The sequence below is a fragment of the Ostrea edulis genome, chromosome 6, assembly GCF_947568905.1.
Source record: "Ostrea edulis chromosome 6, xbOstEdul1.1, whole genome shotgun sequence".
Classification (NCBI taxonomy): Eukaryota; Metazoa; Mollusca; class Bivalvia; order Ostreida; family Ostreidae; genus Ostrea; species Ostrea edulis.
Window position 1 is genome coordinate 38,125,307 of NC_079169.1, and position 14,175 is coordinate 38,139,481.

The 14,175-nt window shown below is 42.0% G+C and overlaps 1 protein-coding gene across 1 annotated transcript in view; it reads right to left on the reverse strand.

Annotated features, from left to right (window-relative positions):
- Window positions 1-14,175, reverse strand: part of LOC125646053 (MAM and LDL-receptor class A domain-containing protein 2-like) — a 175,275-nt gene that overhangs the window by 18,012 nt on the left and 143,088 nt on the right. The window contains exons 146-147 of the mRNA XM_056139554.1: window positions 3,930-14,148; window positions 3,439-3,785 (exon numbers count right to left, since the gene is read on the reverse strand). Of these exons, the coding sequence (XP_055995529.1) occupies window positions 3,439-3,785; window positions 3,930-14,148 (10,566 nt within the window). The remainder of the gene's footprint in view (window positions 1-3,438; window positions 3,786-3,929; window positions 14,149-14,175) is intronic.

Here is a 14,175-nt window from a genome sequence, read left to right on the forward strand (position 1 = left end):
TTGTATATCGTCCGTTGGTACTCCGTGAAGGGGTGTGTGAATATATCTTTACTGTTTCTTTGTTTAAAAGACTATGATACTTTGTTTTATTTACATCTTATCTTTAATGTCCGTAATTCTGCATGTTCTTATCCCTTTTCTTTATTTCGGTGTAGGATACATAAGGATGTTTTGATAAATGTTGCTTTTTCTGCATTCGTTTGGACCGCCATTTTGTTCAACTTTAAAACAATGCGTTCATGTAAATTTCTCTCAATAACTCGTTCCGGTTCATATTCAACATTCGTACTAAAAAATAACAAAACATCCTTTTTATTAAGTTCTCTAATTACACAATACACAACACAATAAAAAAAATCCCACCCAAAAAACAACAAAACTATAGACACAAAACGCACACGATACCCAACACTTGCACACTTCTCACCAACGATAAACATGCATGGAGAACAATTTAAGCGCAATCCACATAAAAAAAATATATAATGATGCACGAAGATTTCATTTATAACGCTAAATGATGGCACTAAAATCATGTGCGCATCAAGGGATTTTAAAATATTCACTGAGGTAAATGCCGTGCACAAATCGGCCGATAGATTGGTGTATGTATAGACGAGATTTACGAACACCCAAGCTGCATGTCCCAACAATGAACAATTTTTTTAATTGAACACCTTTAGTCACCTATGTCCAAGCAGTTATCCAAGCGGTTGTAACATTGCTACGATAAATTTTGTCTTTCTTGTTTGGTGCCAAAGCTGTCCGTGAATAGAGTTTTAATAGCGAAGGTAATCACACTATGCTGAACACGCAGGTGGTTGAGAAATTATTTCTTTGATTATCAAAATATGAAAAATGAAGTAAATTTTATAGAGTACAATTTCTAAATAAACATTATTTAATTGTTTATCACTGGCTTCTATACGGGGTATTCACCTGTATTGCTGTCGCTAGATCTATCGAAGCGTGATCAATCAAGCGTCTCTAATCCCCAAACAGACCAGGAAATTTACGTGGTGACTGCCTCAGGCAGTCAAGGTGTGAATGGCTTATTATTTTGAGAATCACTATTGAATAATTAGGGGTTTATTACGTTTTTGTCGGAATATTTACAACGTAATACCGAGTCCCGGCATTTTAGGACAACGTAATAACGAGGTCTATTTTATATAGGTTTGTTAAGAAATGGTTTTGTGCTTTGAAATTCCAACGTAATATGCGGACTAATGTAATAAAGGGGGAACGTAATAATGGGGTTCCACTGTAGTATTGAATTATAGTGGAATGATAAAATTTAAGAAATCCAGCAATGGATTGAATTTCAGGACCAACCTCTTGCCCCCACCCCTTACTTCCCCATGATTTAGGATTTGGAGCTTTTGGGTTTTGTTATATTTGTTTTTGCTTGTCAAGAATTTTCAGACAATTGTAAAGTCAACTTAACCTTGCCTCCCCAATTTTTTTGAAAACAATGAACAATACCAGGTTTTGACATTTACTTTTTTGAGCACTAGACTAGTTGGGCTACTTCAAATGATTTTTACTAGACCTGACCTTACATCCATTGGCCATGGTCAACTTTCCAGAAAGAACTGATAGTTACTCCATATCTAAATACTTAATTCAAATGACAAACATTAAAGTTTGAACTAAAATGTATTTAATTGTCTCAAAAAAATCTTTAGTCTTGTCATCCAATTTGATGCTTTTATTTTCAAACACATTTTCTCTTTCATTAGATTCTACCCGGCATGGAAATTCTTTAGTCCATTTGGAATAAAATGACTTCAATCGGTTTTTTTTTTAAATTTCTATTTCATAAGCCCTCATTTGTTTCTTCCCAACCTTATCCTTTTTTTCTCTTGGGATATCTTTTCTTCATGAGGACAAGAAGTCGTATTTGAATATAGAGACATTACCTATGTCAACACCGAAAAATAGCTGTTTACGACGTAACTTATTAATTTGATAAACACATGCACTTTCTTATATCAAATTCAAATAAACTGTTGGTTTTTAAAAATATGAAAATGAATTAATTTATATCTATTTATCTGAAACATAACTTTAAACACATTAACATCGAGTAAATGTCGTAAAACACCACTTCCGACTGCGACTTATTTATTAGTCAGAAATAAAAATAGAGATTATGTAATCACACGCTTCAAACTTTCTCGCAAACTCTTTACAGTTATTTTGTTGGTTAAGAATAAAATATCTTCTGGTTCATCTAAAGTAAAGTTTCTTGTTTATTTTTTCAACATGACCAGTCAGACATTTTACCCAACCGGACCTATCATTTAATAGACTCGTGCGGTCGGACGTGCCTTAGTGTCAATTGAATTTGAATTTACATACCAGATTATCATATGGTTTTATCATGCTTTTGTTTCCAGGGGTCCTTTTTTTTCTTTTCTTTTTTAATACAGATTACTCGCGAAAGTTTTGGTATTAATTTGTATCATAACTTGGACAGAATCAAGCATCAAATACTGGCTATAGGTCTATACCCCCCTCCCCATCCTTTCAATTTGATGAAATCATAATGTATATACTAACAAGAGGCCCATGGACCACATCGCTTACCTGAGTCACCTTTGCCCATATTTAAAGATTTTCCCTATATATTCGCATGTAAAACTTTGATCCCTACTGTGTCCCCAACTTACCCCAGGGGCCACGATTTCGAGAAACTTGAATCTGCACTTTCAATTAAATGTAAACTTTTCAGGCCCAGTGATTCTTCATCAGAAGATTTTTAATAATTTTCATTTTGGTACTGTAAGCTTTACAATACCCATTTGTTATCCTATTTTCTCTGAAGCTTAAGACCCCATCGGTAAGCATGACCCCTACTTCCGGTGTAAGGGCAGTAACTGCAAAAGTGAAGGCACATCTGACATGAGATCTTGCCTATAACCCCAGAGTCTCGGTTATGTTTTTTTAAGGGTTTTTGTTGTTGGTTTCTTTTCTTTTTAGTTTGAGCTTGATCTTTCAAAGAAAAAAGAAATGAACCCAGTAATTGGCTCCAAATAATCACCCTCAAACATGGCAAGCTGCTGGGAGACATGTTGGATTGAAAGGAAAAAAGAACAAATCTTTTATTTGTTATTATTCAATTTTTCATCTTACATTTCCCTGTCCTTAGAGCTTGAAAATTGTAAACATCTACCAAAAACAATGGACGATTTAACATCAAGTAATAAAACTTCATATACTAACACATATCAACAAAATGAGCATTTTATTTTTAAAAATCATACATGTATGATGTCGACAAATATTTGCTTTTGAATAGAATACTAGTCTCGAATATTTGAATATTCATTTTGGCTCTACGGAGTCATATTATGGAATGATACCATAATTGTCTGCTATCTACATCTAACATTACATAAAACATTCCATTTCTAAATTTGTTAGTAAACTTACCACACTGAGCTTCATCAGATCCATCTGCACAGTTCTTTCTGAAGTCACATACTTGGTTCTTCTTGATGCAAGTTCTGTCTGACGTACAAGTGAACTGACTGCTGGGGTTACAGTTGGATGGTCTGGTGACCGGAGGTCGGATGGTGGACCCACTGGGACCTTGAGTTGCTGGTGGGGGTGGCAATGTGTTGCTGGAGGTTTGGCAGTCGGGGGTAAAGCTGATGTCATCAATGGCAATGTCTCCCTTGTAGTTATCTCCAACTTTGGCCTCGATAATGATCTGGAAATCTGAGGAGTAATTCAAAGGAAGGACAACCTCCTGCCAGAAGGCGCCCTGCTCACCAGATCTGAAACACATCAAGAAACACTGCAAGATAGTTTTACAAACTTTTCACCCTTTATAATACATTATTGTTACTCTTAAAGATAATTGTAATAATCATCATAAAATGCTGACATATAAACATTTCTTTATAACCCATGCTGCTGACCTTGTGAAGAGAGTGTGAGTTGGAGGTCCTGCTGAATACATCCTAGAATACACACTCAGTTGGTTGATGTACACTCCGTACATGAAGTAGAACATCCTCATCACACAGTTCCTTCCACTGGTGCGGTAGAACGTGTTGGTCAGAATCCAAGCCTTTGAGTTATATTTTTGTGTAGAGGCTTCCATGTATAGATAATGTCCACTGCTATTTCCATAGGTGTGGTCCCATCGGGGCCCTGTAAAGCCAGACGGGGTGTTTCCAGCATATATCCTCCAATCAAAGTCATCCTCCACTCCGTTCTGACCCTGGATCAGATTTCCTGTTCCCTGCTCAAAGTTGAAGCGGGCATAGCTAGCACAGGTCACACTTCCCTCATCACTACCATCTCCACAGTCATCTACATTGTCACACTGCTTACTTTGGGGAATGCACACTTTGTTGGAACACCAGAAGTGGGTGAGTGTGTTACATTGTGTGACCGGTGGTCTCATCCTGCAGTCTGTGAAGCTGATGTCATCTATTGCTGTAGTGCCATTGTATTTTGCTGTAACCTTTTTGAAGAGAATGTTAAAGTCAGAGGTTCTTCTTCCAATTCCAACTGTAACACTGTGCCACTGATCATCCAGTCTATTGGAAACTGGTAAAAGTCTCCAGAGTGGTGTCAAGGCATTATTTTCTACCACATACAAATACAGAGTACCAATTACTGATCCTGTTGTGTAGTAAGCGAATGATATCTTACAGTCTGCATTTGCTGATTTGAAGACAGAGCTTTGGAGACCAGCTATTAGACCTGAGGTCTGACCGCCTGTCTGGTCGTTGATGTACATGTAATAACCATTCTGGTTTTTATATGTGTCGTCTGTGTTTGGGGCCATGTTTCTGTTGGAAGATGTGGATAATCCATTAGCTCTTGTCCAATCAAACCGATCCAAAGGAAGTTCTTGCCAACCACAGGTGTCCTGTTCAAATTTGCATGTTTGTGGACACTGGCTTTCATCCGAGTTGTCTTGGCAGTCTGACTGGAAGTTGCACACCTTGGATATTGGTATACACGTTCCATCACCACAGGCAAATTTACTATCGCCACATGCATTTGGATTTGGTGTAGTGGAAACTGCTGGGGTGATGGGTACAGAGCTTCCACACCCAGGGGTGAAGCTGACATCATCAATGGCAATATCCCCAAGATATCCCACTCCCACCACTCCTTCTATAACAACTTGGTAAGGTGTAGTGCTCTGCAGGCTTACTTCCAGTCTGTGCCAGGTCTGATTCTGATTGGCTGAAATTGTCTTTAAGAGAACTGTTCCTCTGTTTAGAGTTTTGACGTAGATGTTGAGCTGACCAACATTCTTGCCATACATGTGGTACCAAAGTCTCATTGCACAAGGAGATGTTGGGACATTCAAATTGTAAACCAACTGTGCTGTATCATTTGGTCTCTGAGGTCTAGAAGACTCAATGTACATGTAATATCCTGACCTTGTTCCAGAGGTATGATCTGCAGTTGGCCCTGTGTTGAGAGAATTGGTTGGTCCCTGATGTCTTTTCCAGTCAAACCTATCTGTGGTGGATTGCTGCCACCCACACAGTCCATACTCAAAGTTGCATTGCTGATATCCCGAACAGATGCTTCGACTCTCATCTGATCCATCGCAGCAGTCTACCTGGAGGTCACATTTGAGATTTTGTGGCACACAGTTTCCTGAACGGCAGGTAAATTGTCCCATCAAACAGGAGGTGGTTGGAGGCAAATAATGACATTGAGTGAAAGCTAAGTCATCAATGGCAACATAGTTGGTTTGTCTTCCATATGTTGCTACTTCAATAGTAAGCTTGAAATTCATTGGACATTTTGGGAGTTGAACAGTTGCTTTTCTCCAGACCATTTGGGTGGATCTGAGCTGATATGCATTTCTTATCCATAAATTATTGTAACTCTCTCCCTCTGTGAAATACACCCCTAAATGTTGGATGCCCGTTCCATTTGTATTGTACCACATTGTGAAAGTGCAAGCAGTTCCTGCCTGATAGTACATGGGGCTTACCAGTCGGGCAATCTTGCGACTGCGATCTAAAGCTTTGGACTGGATAAGGGCAAACTTTCCTGCTGTAGAACTTGTGCTGTGGTCTGTTGTTGGACTGGGTGATGGGTTGTTGTTACTTCCTATGGTCCAGTTCAGAGAGTTGCTCAAGTCATTCTGCCAGTTACAGAATTGTCCATTGTCAAAATTGCATGTACTAGGACAAGAACTTTCATCACTCCCATCACTGCAGTCTCTTTTGAAGTCACAGAACATGGTAGCTTTAATGCACTGTCCATTTGTACACTGGCCTTTTCCAGCTCCACAAGGACCAATAGTGGTTAGAGTCTGGGGAAGATAGGACACAGGAGCCAGTTTACAGCCACTGGTGAAGGATACATCATCAATGGCAATGTCTCCATGATAACCTTTACCACGAACACCTTCAATCACCACTCTAAAAGGGAGCATGCTGGTTAGGTCAATCATTGCATGAATCCACATGTCAGGCTGAGAACCATTTCTCTGATAGATTAATATTCTTGGTCCCATTTCATATTTTTCGAAATACACATTTAATTCATTCACGTCTTGTCCATGCATGTGATAGAAGAATCTTAACTGACACAAGCCAGCCTGGGAATTAGCCTGAAACACTGGCGATATCAAACGTGCCGTATCACCTGGTAAACGTGGTGAAGATGTCTCAATGTAGACATAATGTCCAGATGAGGTCCCATACGTATGATCAAAGTTTGGTCCCGTTCCTGGAGTGGCAGTGGTTCCTTGTTTCCATGTCCAGTCAAATCTGTCACTGATGTCTTGTACCCAGTTGCAAATGTCAGTTTCAAAGTTGCATCTTTCCACATAGTTACTGCATCCAATCTCATCTGAATTATCACCACAGTCATTGGAGAAGTCACATCTTCTTGACATGTCCACACAAGATCCTCTCAAGCATTTAAACTGATTGGGAGCACATTGACCAATTTGTCCTAGTGCACATGTATTAAAGATCACATCGTCAATGGCTATGCCTCCTCTATTTCTGTCAAAGTTTCTTGCAACGAAAGCTAACCTGTATCCTGGACTTCGACTGCCAATTCCTACAGTGGCATTTTGCCATTGACTGCCCACATTTCTTGATGATGTCCACAACCTGTAGAAGTTGGAGCTACTGGCAGTTGTTGGGTCAGAATTTGGAGGATACAAGAAGAGACTTAACTTGCTGAATGGTCCTACGTTGGTGTAGTAAGCAAAAGACACGGTACACGAGGCACTCAGATTGCCATACACTGGTGAAACCAATCTAGTGTCCGAGGCATAGGAACCAGAGGAACCATCAATAAACATGTAGTTTCCTACTTGAGAGGTTCCATAAGTGTGATCATTTTGAGGCGTATTGAAGGAAGTTGGGGTTGAGGAATTATGCCTCTTCCAGATGTATCGTCCACCTTGTACAGGAGCCCATCCACAACTTGATTGTTCAAAGTTACACTGCCCACAAGCTGCCTCATCTGACCTGTCATTGCACTGAGGTATAAAGTCGCAGACTTGATAGGGAGTCACACAGGTCATATCACCACATTGGTGACCTCCTTTGCATGGTCCTAGAGTAGTGGGAACAGTGGTGGCAGGCGTTCCTAAGGGTAAGACTCCTGGATATGGGTGACAGTCTGAAGAGAAAGAAACATCATCAATGGCAATATCAGACAGATAGGAAGCTCCTGCTGTTGCTTCTATCACTACCTGGAATGGAGAGGAGGATCTTATGTTGACCACTTGTCTGGCATAGTAGGAGCCAATATTTCCATGCACGGAGAGAACATTAAATAATGGCCCATTTATCTGATTTCTGTAGTAGACAGTAAGTGTGTCTACATCTCTACCATACAAGTAGTAGAAGAATCGGAATTGGCAGTAGGGTTGAGCACTAGATGCTTGGAAGGTGCGACTGGCAATCCTTGCTTTCTGTCCTGGTTTGACCGGTCTTGAGGTCTCTAAGTAGAGATAATGTCCAGTATTAGAGTTCAGAGTATGATCTTTGGTCGGTCCGGTCAAGGCTGATGGTGTTGGACCACTGCGGAGAGTCCAGTCTCTATCATCATCTGTAAGCTGAGTCCAGTCACAAAGGCCATGTTCAAAGTTACATCTGTTGTAGGCAGAGCAGGTGTTGTTGGCCTCATCTGTATTGTCCCCACAGTCATCAGAATAATCACACACCCGATTCTGGGAGACACAGGCTCCACTTGTACATTTAAATGTCACAAATGAGTTGCATGAAGAAGAGGTTGGGAATGCACAGCCTTGGAAGCTGATGTCATCTACTGCAATGTCACCCACACCACTGTAAGTTCGCTGTCCAGTAATGATCACCTGGAATTGGGAGTGCATTCTTCCAATAGGAACAATGGCCTGCTTCCACACATTGCCCTGGTCTCCAGACAGATAGAAAATTTGAGTTCTAGTGAAACCAGTTAACTCTTTCAGATACACTCGGAGGATTTGGCTGCCTTTCATATGATACCAGAAAGTCAGCTGACAGGTGGTTGATGATTGGCCAATCACTGGACTTGTTAAATCTGCTAGTCTTGTATATACTCCTGCCTTGGGGGCCACATACTTGTAATACCCATTAGGTCCCAGTGTTGTATGGTCAGTCCTAGGTTGGTTGGTATTCTGAGTGGAGGATGATCCTTTGGATGTAATCCACTGGAATCCTGATGAGGTGCTGTTCCATTTACAGGATGGATGACTCGGCTCAAAATCACAGTTAAAGCCACAATTCGATTCATCCTCACCATTTGGACAATCACTGTTGAAGTCACAGACACTGTTGATACTTGTCAAACACTGTCCATTGCCACATCTGAAGGGACAAGTTGGGTTAATTGTTGGATTGATACAGTGTCCAGCTGTGATGGAAATATCATCAATAGCAATGTCTCCTAGAACACCACCCACTACACCCTCTATCAGTATCTGGTAATCTCTACCATTAGTTGATGTAAACTCTACATTGCCTTGTTTCCATCCCCGACCTTGGTTTCCTGTGAGAGTAAACACTGAGTTTGGAGTGGATGTAAAAAAATACTGATAGATGTTGAGGGTTCCCATTTGTACTCCATACATATTGTACCAGAAAGTCATACAGCGAACTGGGGTCTTTGAACTCTCAAATGTTTGGGAGGCAAGCCATGCCTTATCACCACGTTTTCTTGGAGCAGAAGCTTCGATATAGATGTAGGTACCATAAATAGTCTTCAGTGTATGATCTGTGGACGGTCCAGTGCCTGTACTTGCAGTAGTTCCCCTAGCTCTCTCCCAGTCAAAAGTATCATTTTGCTGGACATTGGTCCAAGTACACACATCACTCTCAAAGTCACAGCTTCCAGGAGGTGGGCAGGCACCACTGGCCAGCTTGATATCATCGATTGCAATATCCCCAGCATATCCATTGCCAATAACTCCTTCAAAAGTCAGCCTGAATGCCGCTGGGCTGTTAATAGACTTCTGTGCAATCCTCCATTTGTTGCCCTGATTTCCTGACATCGTCCAAATAGGATTTTGAAGCTGACTGGAGGTTCCTTGTTTCAGATACATATTCAGTGCACCAATGTTTCTTCCGTACATATTGTACCAAAATGTTAGACAAGATCCAGTACCTGAGGTGGCAGGGAAGGATGGACTGTCAATTCTTGCTTTGTCATTCCTTCTCCTTGGAGCAGACGATTCAATGTACACATAATGCCCACTTGCCGTTCCATAGGTATGATCGCTTACTGGTCCAGTGCCTCTGCTAGCTGTACTTGATGAATGTAGTGCCCAGTCAAATTGATCAGACACATCTTGGGTATATCCACACATTCCATACTCAAAGTCACAAGTCAAGGACCCTGGACATAAACCCTGGTTTAGTGAAATGTCATCCAGAGCAATATCTCCTTGGTAACTGACACCTGCTACACCCTCAAACACAAACTTCACTTGTCCTTGACTTTGGAGATGGACCTGGGCATATTTCCAGAATAATCCTTGGTTTCCATGCTTGTTCCACAGGAGCTGTCTCCTTGTGGAGGACACATTTTGGACATATAGGTTGAGATTGTTGATGTGAGCTCCATGCATGTTGTACCAGAATTTCAGGCACACACCAGCAGACTTGACATACACAGAGGGACTAATTATTCTAGCTGTTGTATTTGGGAGCTTTCCTGACACTTCAATGTAGATGTAATGGCCTAGATTATTTTTCAATGTGTGGTCAGATACTGGTCCAGTGCCACCTGAACTGGTTGATCCATTTTTCATTGTCCAATTGAAATCATCTCCTACATCTTGGTTCCAAGAGCAGAGACCTGACTCAAAGTCACAGTCCACCGCTGTTCTGGGGAAGACTGCAGGGGTTGTTCCCATAGAGATAGCAGATGTTGGTGTTGTGGCAGAGCAAGGGTTTGCAGAAATAAGGATATCATCAATGGCAATGTCACCTGTATAGTTTCCACCATAAACTCCTTCAAATATTATACTGTATTCATGATTAGACACAAAGTTTACTGCGGCCTGATGCCATGTATTTCCTTGGTTGCCGCTAAGACTGAAGGCCATGGTTTTCTGTTTGTTGAAGAAGTCCTGTTTGTAGATATTCAGTGATCCAATGCCAGCTCCATACATGTGATACCAGAAATAGAGACAGCTGCCCACAGTTCTTGTAAGAATGTCACTGACCAGCCAGGCTTTTTCTCCAACTTTCCTATTATTTCCAGAAGATTCAATGTACATGTAGTAGCCTGCTTTGGTTCCTAGGGTATGGTCTTCACTCGGTCCGGTTGTGGTAGATGGTGTTCCTCCATAATCTCTAAGCCAGTCAAAATCATCTCCGGTCAATGCATTAGTCCATCCACAAGTGTCCTGTTCAAAAGTACAGGAGCCATCTGGTGGGCACCGGCCATCTGTGACCAGAAGATCATCAATGGCAATGTCACCCCTGTATCCTATCCCTCGAACTCCTTTGATGAGAATCTGGTACTGCTTGCCTGGGCTAGTCTTCAGTGATACTGTAGCTCTCCTCCATATATTCTCCTGGTCTCCATTTCTTGTCCAAACTTGATCTGGGATCTGAGAACCATTGTTACCTTGATACACATTCAAAGAACCAATGCTGGTTCCATACATGTGATACCAGAACCGTAAACATCTGGCAGCTCCACCATCGTAGAACCTACTGACCAAAATGGCCTGATCATTGGGTTGTCTTGGAGCTGAACTCTCAATATAGGCAAAGTGACCAGTGTTGGATCCAAATGTATGGTCAAATGGAGGACCTGTTCCTACAGATGCTGTGCCATTCTGGCCAATTGTCCAGTCAAAATCATCCATTTGCGAGTTTGTCCAATCACAGAAGGTACCATCTTCAAAGTCACATCCAGGCTGTGGTGGGCACACACCATTGGTTATATTGAAATCATCAATAGCAATGTCACCTCGGTATCCATTACCAACAACGCCATTGACTGAAAGTCGGAAGTCAGTATTGGATATGACCTGTCTCTGTGCCATTTTCCAAGCATCACCCTGGGTTCCATTTCTAGACCAAAACAGAGTTCTGTTGTTGTTTGTCACAAGGTAAATATTGAGACTGCCAATGTTGTTTCCAAACATATAGTACCAAAATGTCAGACAATGGCCTTGGGGAGGTGTGGGGGGCAGATTGGCACTATCAAGGATAGCTACATCTCCTTTATGCCTCGGTGCTGAAGTCTCGATAAATGCATAGAATCCTTGTCCTGTTCCTGTAGTGTGGTCAAATTTTGGACCTGTTCCTACACTCTTGGTGGATCCATTCAGTCTGGACCAGTCAAAGTCATCATCTACAGCCTGGTTCCAATTGCAGAAATTTTGAGAGAAATCACAAGCAAGGTTTGGAGGTGGAGCAAGTGGATAACAGTTGGCAAAGGTGATGTCATCAATAGCTATATCAGAAGTGGTGGAGGCAGAGAAGCCCCTCGATGGAAGGACTTCAAAGACGATACTGAACTGGCCAGTAGTCTTTCCAAGGGACTTGCCTATGTATGCAGTTCCCTTCTGCCATGCAGATCCATGGTTTCCACTTAATAGCAATAGAGTTTTCTTGGTACTGTTGACTAAGGCATTAACAATTAAGCTTCCTGTGTTTTGTCCATTAATGTTGTAGTAGAAGTACATTTCACAAGTGTCTGATGCAGGTGGCAGAGGTGGACTCTGAAGTACAGCTCGACTCAAGAATACTCTGTAAGTTCCTTCCACATAAGCATAATATCCACCAGAAGTGTTGGTGCTATGGTCAGTTTGAGGTCCAACAGCATTTCCAGTGTTCTGTGATCCAGAGTGTCTGGTCCAATTGTAACGTCCAGTGCTGAGGTCATTCCATCCACACAATCCATTTTCAAAGTTACAGGGTCCACATGTTGCTTCATCTGATCCATCTGTGCAGTCAGCAATCCAATTGCAGACTTTCTGGGTTGGTATGCAGGTAGTCTGGTCAGCACACTGAAAATTTCCACTTCCACATGGGCTGACAGTTGAAACAGTCGGAGGAATAGTTATAGAGGTGGCAAAGGTCTGGTTTGTTTTCTTGCAGCCTTTACTGAAGACTGTGTCATCAACAGCAATGTCACTGTAGTAACCGCTTCCTACCACTCCCTCCATCAAGACCTGGAATGGATATGGACTGATGAGATTGACAGTGGTCTTCACCCACACATCTCCCCTATTTCCAGACACGGTGTACACTTTACTTAGATGTTTGTTGATGTCAAGTGTGTATACATTCAGAGTCCCCATGGTTCGACCATTCATATTGTAATAGAATGTAATCATACACTGGTCTTGGGTTTGTGCTGTGCTGTACATGCTACTGAGGAGAACAGCATTATCTCCAAGTCTTCTGGGCCTGGAGGACTCTATGTAGATGTACCCGCCAGATCGGAGCCCAGTGGTGTGGTCCCTAGAAGGTCCTGTGGATACTGATGGAGTGGGAGCATTTCGTCTGGTCCAGTCAAACTTATCTCCCCTGTCCTGCACCCAGTCACACAGAGAGGTAGAGAAGTCACAGCGAGATGGGAACTGGTCACAGTGAGCATTTGGTCCAATTTCATCTGTGTTATCTCCACAGTCATCAGTGTAGTCACAGACTCGAGACATGTCTACACAGGATCCACGCTGGCAAGTGAACTGAGTGGAGGGACATGAGCTCTGTATTGGAGGAAGTCCACAATTCACAAAAGAAACATCATCAATTGCAATGTCTCCAATCACTGTGTAGCTACGATAGGCACGGAACTCAATGCTGAAAGGAGCAGTCCTACGACCAATGTTGACAGTGTACAAATTCCATTGGTTGCCTTGATTTCTGTAAAAGCTTGACAGGCGTGTCGATGTTCCTCCTGTGACAATATAGACATATAATCGACCAATGTGGTTACCATACATATGATAGTAAAATGACATCTGACAGGTATCGGCTGCCTGTTGGAGAGTGGGGCCTCTCAGAGTGGCAAGCGAGTTGGCTTTTCCATTGCTGGCATCAACATACATGTAATAATGGGTAGCATCTCCATAAGTGTGGTCACTGGAGGGACCGGTATTGGCAGTCTCTGTTCCATTGTTGTGTCTTTCCCAGCGGAAGGATCCAGCACTGTTGTCAAACCAGCCACAAAGTCCTGTGCTTCCGTCAAACGTACAATTTCCACAGTTCTTCTCATCGACTCCGTTACTGCAGTCTTTGTTGAAATCACACTGCTGGCTCTGGGTGTAAGTAGTTCCATCCCCACAACTGAAGAATTTTGGTCCAAATGACCCAGAACAGGTTCCAGTGGTTAGACTGATATCATCAATTGCAATGTCCCCTGCGAATCCTTGACCCTCTACTCCTGTGAAGGTTAAAATGTACTCGAATCGGCTGGTGATGTTAACACTGGCTTGGAGCCACTTCTGTCCCGTGTTGCCTGTATTGGACCACAGAGAGATGGCATTTCCATACTGAGTGGAGCGTACGGACTCCATTCTAATGCTGAGAGAGCCCACTTGGGTTCCATACATCAGGTACCAGAAAGAGAGACAGCTGGCAGAGGTGGCATTCAGAGTGGTGGACTGTAAAATGGCTTTGTCTCCTGGCTTACGTGGAGCTGAAGCTTCAATATAGGCATAGTATCCTGTAAAGAAAGTTATTCATTGGGTAA